At 34.3% G+C, this 12,351-nt stretch overlaps 1 protein-coding gene across 1 annotated transcript in view; it reads left to right on the top strand.

The window, feature by feature from the left end:
• The window catches only part of LOC145678345 (long-chain-fatty-acid--CoA ligase ACSBG2-like), a 173,901-nt gene extending 161,927 nt beyond the window's left edge, over nucleotides 1-11,974 (top strand). The window contains exons 13-17 of the mRNA XM_081748383.1: nucleotides 261-410; nucleotides 2,318-2,458; nucleotides 3,698-3,823; nucleotides 8,232-8,352; nucleotides 11,297-11,974. Of these exons, the coding sequence (XP_081604509.1) occupies nucleotides 261-410; nucleotides 2,318-2,458; nucleotides 3,698-3,823; nucleotides 8,232-8,352; nucleotides 11,297-11,376 (618 nt within the window). The 3' untranslated portion in view covers nucleotides 11,377-11,974. The remainder of the gene's footprint in view (nucleotides 1-260; nucleotides 411-2,317; nucleotides 2,459-3,697; nucleotides 3,824-8,231; nucleotides 8,353-11,296) is intronic.
• The last annotated feature ends 377 nt before the right edge of the window (nucleotides 11,975-12,351 follow it).

The following is a 12,351-nucleotide window of genomic DNA, read 5'->3' as shown; positions in this document are numbered from 1 at the left end:
ACGTTTGATGCCACTAAAAATTGAATCTTATAAAGTGTTCAGACCGACTTGAATTGTAACTTGAAATAAGACTAAATAATTCGTGTTGCCTCCATTGAGATTTGTCACAACCATACCTAACGAAAGGAAGAAAACTTGCAACGGGGTTAAGTCTCCCTTTCAAAAGCACTTTCCAACCACCTAAAACTTTTCTGTTTTTTTGTAAATACTATCCCTCAAATACTATTATTGTAATTGTAGTATTGGTATCCTAATTTCAGATCTGCATGGGAGGTCGACATGTATTCATGGGGTATTTGCTTCAAAAGGACAAAACAAGAGAAGCTCTCGACGACGAAGGTTGGCTACACTCGGGAGATATTGGCCGAGTAGATAATGACGGATTTCTGTATATAACTGGTAGAATTAAGGTAAGCAGTTATAATAAATTGTTAAGTGATTGTTGTTCGAGATCTTTAACTTTTTAATAGTCATACTCGGGAACATTGAATATTTCATACTCCTGAAATATTTGAAGCTGTATGTATCTGATTAGTTGATCAACTCGCTACAAATTATTAGAATGGATAGCTACTCATCATATTTATTGAAGTAGAAATTAAAATGCTCTTCAGAACTAAAGCTGGAAGAAATATAACTTCCATGTCCTATCATAAATTTTACCATCATATCTTAAAGTATATCGGTAAGGAATCTTTTATAATATAAAAATGTTGGCGATCAATGTATATTTGACTTTACGCTCGGACAGTAAACTTACCGTAAAATAAAGATTGAATAAATTTAATTACCAGCTATTCAAGTAGTCTTGAAAGTGAGCAATCAAGAACAGAAGAGTGAAGATATATATATTTTTTTATTTCTTTCGCAAATTACCCTATTTGCTTGATCATGTAGTCTCCGGATTGCTCCTTGAACTGCTGCTTAATTCGTTTATTTTCTTTGTGTTAAATTTAGCACTTACAATTTGGTAGATAATATTTACTTTCTGTAAAATTGTAAAACTATGCACAGAACTTCCATCTTTCGTTGAAACCGTGTTTTCGTATCTCTGCATTACCATTCAAGTAGGTGGATGCTTAATGAAATGTGCTGAATCGAGTGGTGTGGACACTGTTTCATCAAGTAAGATGGGAATTTTCTGCGTACAGTTTTCCAGTTTCGTAGAAAAATAGTCATACTGTCTACCAAATTTCGCCCATAAGTGCTGAAGTTAACATAAGCAGCAGAAAATGAAGTAAATAACTGTTTAAGAAATAATTTGAAGGATTGAATAAAACTGTGGGGGTTTGCAAAATATAGTAAGAAAAATCCTTGACACACCACTCAAGTAAAAATATTCGCTCATTTATATAAATTAGTGCTTTAATATGCATGCTATGATGTATAAACAAGAACATAGCATCTAGATTTTTTGAAAAGTTACTAATACTATCGTTGTATGGCGGGAGTTAAGAGTTAACATGAATTAGTGCTCTGAAGAAAGGATGAAGAAAAAGTAACATCTTTGCTTCGAACTAGGGGAAGAAAAAAAGTAAAATACAGGCATTTAAAACAGTTCTTGTTGCTAATCAAGGTTGTAAAATATTAAGTTCTTGTATTGATGTTGAATATTGAAACTCACAGGAATCACGCGCAATTATATTAGTAATTAACTACTTAATTGGATTCTGTATGTAAGAATAATTTCACATTAGGTTTAATATATACAAAAGTAACATCTAGACATATGTTGTTTTGTCACAGCATCTATTTATTCACTTGCAATGAAGGGCCAATTTGAAGTTACTCCCTGAAGAAAGAAGAGAAAAGGGAAAATAAAAAAGCAGTGCTACTGGAAAGGTAGTTACTGACGAAATACAAATGGCATGGCGGCACTGCTTTTCTTCCCTTCCGAATGATTTCTCCAAATAGTTATTCCTGACAAAGGAGTAGATAACTTTTTATAAGCATATGAACTAAGTTTACAGTAATATAAAATTTTAAATAATGAAATATTTTCAGACTGAAATCAAACAACAAATCGCCAAGAATACTAGTTCAGTAACTGTTTTAATACTTATTTTTTTGACTGCAGAGATTGAGAGGCTGATCAAAGTTGCGCATAGGAATTCCTATTTAGATTCATCCTACTGTTACCATTCCATTAATGTCAGGTAGATTGATCGTCTGCTGGAGCTTACACGGCATAATTGTGGAATGTGTTAAAGATTTAATGTAATATTAGTTAATAAATTTATCTTTGAGACTACAAAATGTTGTTAAATTTTTTAAATAAAAAATGTTAAGGTTCTAATTGTAAACTTTATATTTTCAGGAGCTTATAATCACCGCAGGCGGTGAAAACATTCCCCCAGTGCTTATAGAAGATGTATTAAAGAGTGAATTACCATGTATAAGCAACGCCATGCTTATTGGAGACAGAAGAAAATTCTTAACAGTTTTGTTAACTTTAAAGGTCAGTTTACTGTTAAAAATAAAACTTAACCACAACACAAGTTGTTCCAACCCTCAAACGAAAACTTTTTTTTTCTTTCCGAAGAGTCTTTCACTTGTCATAGTTCCCATCGGCGTTGACCAACTTACGCCAACTGCGCACTGATTGTTCCATGTCGTTGAAGAACGAGGCCGGTGGCTGATGACACAAAGCGCTACCTTGATAGCCTCCATGTCGGATGCGAAACCCTGGACCCTGGTATTTACAAAATTACATTTTCCACCAACGAATGCTATTGCAAAAGTGAACTCAATTCCCACGTCAAAAACCGAGCAGAGAACAGCTTATTCCTGAGAAAAATAAGTATCCCGGAACATTGTTTATACTGGTGAAGACTTACCATTACAGATTCATATCTTCATAATTCCCGAAGAAGCTTTAGTGATATTGACAGGCTAAAACTAATTGTTTAAAATATATACTTTACATTAAAGAATACTCATTCTTAGCAAATCTAAATTCCCACAGTTAGAATTCCCTGACTGTTTCCGATCTTTTCAATTCCCTGACTTCCCTGGTTTTCTAAATTTGTCGCTACCTTGGTTTCCCTGCAGATGACTAAGTTTGAACTAAAAAAAAAAAAAAAAAAAAAAAAGGATGGATGTCTTTACAGCATGGACTGGCGACGGTAGTTATTACACCTTCTAATCAGGAATTAAGTGACCGCAAGCTACTTTAACCGGATGTTCGTGTAGTCCGTCAGTAAATCGGTGACTGGTTGTTGTTAGTGGAGTGGCCTGAAAAAAACAAGTACTTGTAAAGCAGAAGATCCCAGCTTTCGTTTGAGGGTACAATTGTGCAATACAACAATAATTACTACTACTACTACTAAATCATCTACATCATTATTTTGTACTGCCCGTGAAAAAGTACGTATCATTTTGAATCAATGTAGCATCATAAACTAATTAAACAGCAATAATTGTTACATTGACTCAACCTGAAGTACTCTTTCAATTTTTCATGGACAATTTCTGTACGCTAAGAGAATGTTAACATACCCAAATAATGAAACTTACGAAACTTCGGATTATAATTAATAGCTCTTCAAGAGCTGTAACAAATTACTCACAAGCGCCATCAGTTCATTCAGCATACACACACATGAAACTTTGAAGTGATAACAATATTTGTATTTACTTGTTTCGAAAATTGCTTGTGTAAGAAAATCATATGAAACATTATTTTCTCCTATTTTAGACTCATATGGATCCTGATACTGGAGAACCACTCGACACTCTTATTCCTGCTGTTCAGGATTGGTGTGAATCTGTAGGTAGCTCAGCGAAGACTGTCACGGATGTTCTTTCAGGTCCTGATGAAAAGGTACGTATATTCAGTTTCTTCATATCTCAAATGTAAACTCTCACGTAAAGATGTTATACCAATAACAATCAAATATCAAGTTCTTTGTATTAGTAAAAGTACGTAATATATGCACATATTAACATACATTATGTGGCTCAATTTGATATTTTTCTTGTGAAATTACTTCAGAACATTTTTTTTTTTTTTTTTTAAATTTACAATAAACCTGAACTAATAAACTTGCATATTGAGAATGATCACTTAATGTGGAAAACTAAGTTTAAATAATTTAAAACTTTTTGTGTAAATTTATTGTATTTCTGGAGGTAGATTGAAATATGTTCTCTAAAATCGCGCCTACGCACAAAATCTGGGGAATAGTTTTAAGCAATTTATTTTGAATGGACTTCTACCTATCCTAACAAATGTTCTACGTAGAAAAAAAAATCACATCTAACGAAACTCTTCTTCAAGGTGTTGAGAAAGCCGGTTTGAGGCGTGGAAAGAAATAGTCTAGCTGACAAGGAAAGCTATTCTACTCCTCGAAGAGTATTGCATTGAAACTTGTACAAATGGAAGGATATATTGGAAGATGGAAATATGCTTACTCTTACGATTCGCAAACTCGTCGAACGGGAAGTAGAATGATCGTTCCCCCATAGCCCCTGAAAGTTATTTACTCTGGTCATACATGCCAGAATGTGATACACTGGAACCTGCCTTCTCACGAATCCAAATATTGCAAACTCAAGATGATGATAGTCGGTGGTGATTGGGATCTCTAGTACGTCATTGATGCCAATCGATGTCAAATGGAATACGATACACGATTCTAAATTCCAAAGGAAGACGTTTACTACTACTACTACTACTACTACTACTACTACTACTACTACTACACCACCACAGACTATCATTGTCTTGAGTTTGCAATATTTGCCCTCGTGAGAGAACAGGTTCCAGTGTATCACATTCTGGCATGTATGACCAGAGTAAATAACTTTCAGGGGCTATCGGAGAACTATCATTCTATTTCCGGTTCAACAACATTGCGAATCGTAAGAGTACGCATATTTCCACCTTTCAATATGTCTTTCCATTTGTGCAACTTTGAATGCGATACTCGTCGAAGAGTTGGATAGCTTACCTTGTGAGAAGAAAGTGTTGAAAATGCAATAAACTACTATTGTGAGATGATAATATAACTCGCTGAAATGAGTCATCGAATTGGGAGAACTTAGAGCAAAGAAACTGAAGTTAAGGTTGCTATTGGAATGAGGGTCACGTAATAGTGATACAAATGGGCGAATTCTTAAGTTTAATCAGGTTTTATTCCTGTATAGCTAATGGAGAAATTTCAGGTTTTCTTTACATTTCAAGTTATGAGAAAAAAAAAAATGTCCTAATTTGGGGAACCTAAATTAGCTCTTAGAACTTACAACGTCTTAAATTGCCGTTTATGGTTATTTTTAACTTTCTAAAATGCTTTTGAAACAGTTTTTTTTTTTTTTTTTTTTTTTTAACGCACCAAGTATCAATAGTTTTTTATAATCAACCAGTTTTCAAGAATGCAATAAGGTTTTCTCCACGCGGTATGTTTGTAATTTATGGTGGGTGAGGTTAATAAGGACACTGATTTCGAACAGATAAACCAAGAGTATAAAGTTCTTCGTGGAGACAATGTGCAGGAAAATTTTGTGTAGAACTCGTAGAAAATAGCCAATACGAATAAAAATCTTATATGGTGTGTTGCAAAGAGCAGTCGTTGCTAATGTGAACGATAGAGAGAGGTCACTTCAGAGAACCTTTCTAAATATTTTGTCCAGTATCACTTCAGAAAGTGAAGTGACTCCTCTGTGCTATTTAGTAACGTGAAAATTACCGAAAACACACTGGGTGGTATGAATAAAATGGAGCCTAGACTCTGCTCACTTGAGATGAGCATGCTCTATTCGTGAGCAAACTCTAAAAAATTCGTATGAATAAAAACTATCAATAGTTTTGAGAGCTTACTCTTGCAGAAGCCGAGCATGCTCATAGAGGTTGCTCCTGGCAATATCCTGGCAATTTCATTTCTCCTTTGTTGCCCACGTTTTCTCACGCGCGGGATACCCTCGTTATCCTCTTCCATGTCGTCATAGTTTTCAAACGCTCTCTCAACAATGTAAAACTCGCCGTCTTTCAGATATTTAGCCACATTATGAAGGACAAAAGAGGCTAGAATCACCGAAGGCACTTTGTTGGTCGCCAATCGTATTTTATTTTCCAGTATAGGGAATCGCTGCTTGACTTGACCGAAGCATCTTTCTATTATAACTCGTTCTCCTTTGAAGCAGTTGTTGAATTCTTTCTCCTTCTGTAGCTGGATTTTGGAAAGGAGTCATAAGCCAGGGAGCAATTGCGTATCCAGAATCGCCCAGAAGCAAGGCTCCTGACCTGTTTTGTCATGACCACACGAACAGCTGAATTCATCCATATTCGGGAGTCGTGCACCGAACCTGGCCAGGAAGCATCAACGCTCGTGAATTCCTCGTTACAATTACAAGTGACTTGAACATTCAAGGTGAAACGTCCTTTACGCTTTATGTACTCCTCCGCGTATACATGAGGTCGTTTAATTTCCATATGTGTGCAATCGATGACCCCGATGGCAAAGGGAAAATTGTATTTTTGGCGCCAATTATTCATTTCTGCCTGCTGTTCAGCAACAGTTGTTGGGAACTTTATCCACAGGGGAGCCTTTTCGATTATTTTGTCTAGAACATTTGCAAATGTCACGGACACCGTACTCTGATCCACACCTATACCCTCCCCTACCCCACTTTGAAACCCTGGATCACTCAAATATAAAAAAAAATCGCATTCTCTGTTCGTTAGTAAGTGCCCTGTTTCATTTGTTGCACCTAGGAAATAATCACTTAACCACTCCACGTTTTCTTGATCAAAGCGATCAGAGTTTTATAGTCCACTTCCCACGTGTTTCTGCGCTCCTTGTATATTTTACGTCGTTGTAAATTCATGAATGCAGCTATTTTCACAACACACCTTACTGCACGGCTTGAGTCAGCTAATGAGGTGACTCCATATTTTTGGAGACAGTACTCCGAAGTGCGAGCACGAACTCGTTTTTATTCATATGAAATGTGAGCATGTTCGATAGTTTTCAGACCATGCTCCAGCACTGAGTAACCTCTCCGTGAGCATGCTCTCTTTGCTCCTCTTTATTCATACCAAAAGGAGTAAACTCCACAAATACTGGAGCATGCTCACCTTGCTCCACTTTATTTATAAGACCCACTAACTCAAAATATTTTCGTAATGTGATTCTAGGAGAGTGAAGTAATGTTTCTTGTACACGATTTTAAATGTAATAAAATTGAAAATGTATGTTAGGTACACTGGAGTTCTAAACAGGCTATGCTTGTGCTATATCAAATTTCAACTGTCACTAAATTTCAGATGAGGGAAGTTTTATTAATATTTTTCGTTTGTACAAGACGGATTTAATTTGAAGTATACTAAACTAGTGTTTCGAAAATATGCAATAACTAAGAAAGGACTAAAATATAGTCAAATGTACTAAAATCTAATTTTCTCTAATGTAAACTCATCTCATAACAGTACATTTGACCATATTTTCTACTGTAAGTACCGTCAAAATCCTTTTACTCTTCCATATCCGTTAGAAAGAGCTGCGGAAAGATATTACTAGCCTGTCAGCGAACTGCTCTCGGGTGTATAATACCTCGTCTTACTGCTCCCAACAATTTTTTTAAATGACACTTTTATTGTGCCTTATCTCTCATTTTTTTAAAACTAATTTCCTTATCTCCTGTTTTATTATAAATTCGTTATATTAAATTTTCTCTTAATTTTTATTTTCCCTGCTTAAAATTTTCCTCCATTTATGGTTCCTTTGCTTAAATGCACTTCTACCGACCTACCTGGGCCATTAATTATATATACACCCCAAGCAAACTGTACCTACTGACAGCCTGGTGACGACTACGTTGACCACGCATCCCAATATGATTCTCATGGTTGTTCCTCAGCTCTCTCTTCCTCTTTCTTTCGTTCCATATCTAGCGAGAGAGATCATAGTGCATCTTTTTAGTGTTGATTTAATATTTTCTATAAGTAATTCATTATACGTACATCTATTTTCAACTGGAAAATTAGGATTTTAAACTTCCAGTATTATATCAAAGCATGAACGTATTTCCAGTCTTCGGCAAAATAGACACCGTTCCTGTTTAGTAATGTTTCGACGTAATATATTAACTTCACTAGAGTTCATTGCGATGTCATGTAATTTTGTAGCTTAGTGAATCTATGTAATTTTTTATTGTATTTAGATGCGAATATATAAGTACTTGATAGTTTCTTCTTAAACTACTTTGAATTTCTAAATTTTCTCATTTTTCAGGTGATGAAAGCCATTCAGGATGGAATTAATCGTGCAAATGAGAAAGCAACCTCCAATGCTCAGCGGATACAAAAGTTCAGAATTCTTCAGAAGGACTTCTCTATACCAGGTGGAGAACTAGGTAAGCGCAGCTATAAATATCTCCTAGTATGTTGGTAATGTGGCCTGAGTTTAAATTTCAGTGAAAGAACCACTTTATTTTGCAATTTTGGAAGAGCTTTTAGATATATATATTTGCTTCCAACAATGAGCAAAAATTTTGCATTTCTATTTTTACTTAAATTTCACAAACAGGTATAGAAGCGTGTATACTTCAAGAATTCTGCTCCTACACGGATGTGATCAACACAATATACTTCTTTCACGAGGTGCTCATTTAATAGATTGGGTGAACTTCTAAGCCGGATTTGGACAAAGGTAGAACAAGATGATCCTACCTACACCGGAAATCGAACCTCAAGTGTACTCTTTACACCACCGCAATTTGCATAAACAAGTTAAGAATTGGGAAATAAACATTGGTTACATTAAAGGAGTTTGAATTCATGACTTTGACAGAATATTTTTATAAAAAACTTAAAATTAGTTAGATGGATATTAAACCACAGCAAGATTGTTACGAAAAGCAGCTTTATGATTACACTGGAAAGTCTTCAATTCCAGACGAAAAAAAAAAAAATCCAGACGCTGGCATCACAATTTTATGTATTTTTTTCTTCTGTAAAACTTTGATGCATTTTGATAGGTTGAAGTTCAAAAAGATTTCAGGTGACACTGTATTATTATTATTATTATTATTATTATTATTATTATTATTATTATTTTTATTTTTATTTTCATTTTCAATCATCCTTTTATGCTTCAAGTTTGTGCCACTTCATATAAACCAAAAAGTGCTTCTCAGCGGAAACTACCCCTGTAGGCGAACGTTTTTAGTTAATTCCCGTTCTCTTAGCTCCTGCTAAGTGTGATAAACAGTGTGCATCAATTTTGTCGTGGTTCTCCTGTTTCCTCCCACTCCTTCCATTCATTATCATCCATCTCATTACCACAGTCTCCCTTGACCTTAGAACATAGCCATGGAATGTTTTCATTTCTATGTGAGCATATAAAACTTTACAATGGAAGATGGAAAGTAATTTTGCAGCATGATAGTAGATATATATTTAACTTCACGCAGTGATTTCGTGTGGAATAATTATTCATATTTTTCAGTTATCAGTTCATATCCAAAATAGGTGAATTCTAAGACTTCAATGCTTATTTTCTATAGCTTTCTATTGCAGTAACAGTAATCGAGTATCTTATTAGAAATGTAATTGTAACAATTTATTTTTTATTTTATTTTCGACTGTTCGTTTTGAATATACTGAGCATAAATACGACCTTAGATCGTATTTGAGGATTTAATGAGGTAATGTGCTGAATAAGTTGGCGAAATCTTTATATCCATTCGTAATTCTTAATTTGAAATGGATACAGTTTTTTCTCAGCAGTTGCATCGGGGTTCAACTATATTACAAAGTACCGCCCAAAGTAGCTAAATGAGCTATATTCCTCCGACTGAAGAATAAAAATCTCTCTAAAATATATCTTATGCAATATTACGTAAAGATGCACAGTAAAAATCTGAATATTTGCACTTGAATTGGATTTTGCAATGCAGGAATACCTTGCACATAAATCTGTTAATTGGTTTCAAGAAACGTCCGTTCTATGTAAAACCGCGTTATTCGAGATCTGTACAATGGATTTAAATTTAATTTGCCACAAAAATTACTGTAATAAAAGTGGGAAAAGAACGTTCGATCATCAACGGCACAAGTTATAAATGTTAATACCTTTAACATAACTAGTAACAACCCTGATTAGATTGACAAAAAGGACAAACAACATTCTGTTACGGCTAATAGTGAGAAAATTATTACCTGTTGCAGTTTAGAATCGAAAACATTGTGTGAAAAATGATTGCGACTGGGTCACCATCCCCCCCCCCCAAAAAAAAAAAAAAACTGGTATCATTCTTATTCCATTACGATAGTGTTCCATAAAGAACTCTGTTGGAAGCAATTAGTGCAATCATTAGTGCTCTATACAAAACACACACACCAAAGATACTTGTACTCGCTTTATCAAATATCTCACTGTTATATTTCAAACAATTTTTATATCATACAATATTTTTAAAAAAATTCATATGTTCTGTAGACTAAAGACGGATGCTAATGAAGATGAATTATTATAAAAGATAGGAACTGATGGAATGAAAAGGGGGAAGTCCCCCCTCCAAAAAAAACTCGGACATTATCACATGGTCTGGAATTGAATAGGGATCCCTCCCACCACCTTAGACTCATTCTTTAATTGAAGATCGTCATCACAAGTTAATACTAGACGCGACTTATACAGAATTTCCATGTATAGGCGCTATTCACTATGTGGTTATTTTTAAAATTTTGAATTGGCAAATTTATTGCAAAGCCGTAAATATGTACAACTTGCACTGTTCAACACAGCATTATGGAAGGTATTCTTGTAATTTGAAAATTGCTAATGTAAAAATGCAATAATGACACTCCTAGCATTTGTCATATCCCAAGAGCTCAAAGGAACTGAATGCTTCGTAGTTTACATATGGAACACCAGTGTTAATAGAATAAAGGCCTCAAAGATTTGCAAATTCTACTATTTAGTATTTGCAGATACTGTAACAGTACAATCAATGTAGTAAGTTTTCAGTCTAAATTTAGACAAAAATACTGAAAGCTTACAGCTGTAGAAATTTCTGAATGCTTCTTTTCGTGTCTTTCTTATTTTGAATTTAGACGTATTTGAAAAACTATAGCTTTGACATTTCTCTGAATGCTTCTCTTTTTGTATCTATAGAAATGAAAAATTCTAAAATTAATTTTGACGTAAGATATACTATTGCAGTAATTTTCAACTAGCCAGCGTTATGTCTGAGCACAAAGTTGAAAACTGGTTTAAAAGTGTAATACAAATGAATGAAATTAACATATGGCAGATTTTGAATTATAGTTTTGCTGATTGTTTCCTTGTTATAGGTCCGACTCTTAAAGTGAAGCGAATGGAAGTGACGAAGAAATACGCTGACATTATAGAAGAATTTTATCAGGGAACGTAGAAGGGATTTGTACTGTGATAATTTGGACATTAAGCTCAAAGGATTAGTTCTAGATGGACGCAAGCAGAGTGCCTTCTCCCTACTTCAGCACTGACCTTTTTTTTTTTTTTTAAAAAAAAGGACAAAACTTAATGCACACAATACTTTTTGCCTTTGGGAAAACACTGTTGCTTTACACGTGTTTCTGCAGACTTCAATTTTGTATTAAACATAATTCAAGTGAGATTTCATCCCCCAAAGAAACAGTGTGGTGCTTTAAATTTTTGGCCTCAGATTTTGTATACCTGTAAGAATTGAAGGAAAAAGATATTCTTGTAAATTGGAATAAATTTCTCTAAAGTCAAGTCTTCGTACCTAATATATATTAAAATATTTTTGTAAAAATATTTCATTTTTGAAAATATTAAGGAGAGAGTACTTAACTATATTTGTACTTAATATTTTATGTTTGCAAGTTGTTGAGTATTATTCAATCTGTTTCTTCCATTTTTGATATTTAAGGTGAACGTTGTTGAAACTGTCTCCTGAATATAGTTGTGGTGCCATGGATGTTGGTTATCATGGTATATTTGTAAATAAATGGTTTTTGTTTTTCTGATTTGCGTATTTTTTCCTATCTTCCTTACGTCATAAATAGCTCCATAAACCATACATGTAAGTTAAATCAGTAGTTTTAGATGAGAAAATAATAAACATGATTAATGACTACGGTATACTTCTCTCTTTCCAGCATTGTTATATTCCAAATGGATACGAAAACTTGAATGAAGCTACAGTATAATAATAAACATTAATACAGGAAACTATCGATTAACCTATTCGTTGCCAATGAAGTATTCCCTTGAATCTACTCGCTTACACAACAGTTCTCCCGATTTTAATCACTACTTCAGGAATCACCGTGAAGCAATCTGTATGAGGACAACAGTAAAACCAATCACCTCATTTTAAATTTGTGCTTGCACTTTGCTTTCG

This window comes from Thermobia domestica, chromosome 2 (genome assembly GCF_964235325.1).
Source record: "Thermobia domestica chromosome 2, izTheDome1.hap1.1, whole genome shotgun sequence".
In the NCBI taxonomy this organism is placed as follows: Eukaryota; Metazoa; Arthropoda; class Insecta; order Zygentoma; family Lepismatidae; genus Thermobia; species Thermobia domestica.
This window is presented reverse-complemented; position numbering and strand designations above follow the sequence as displayed.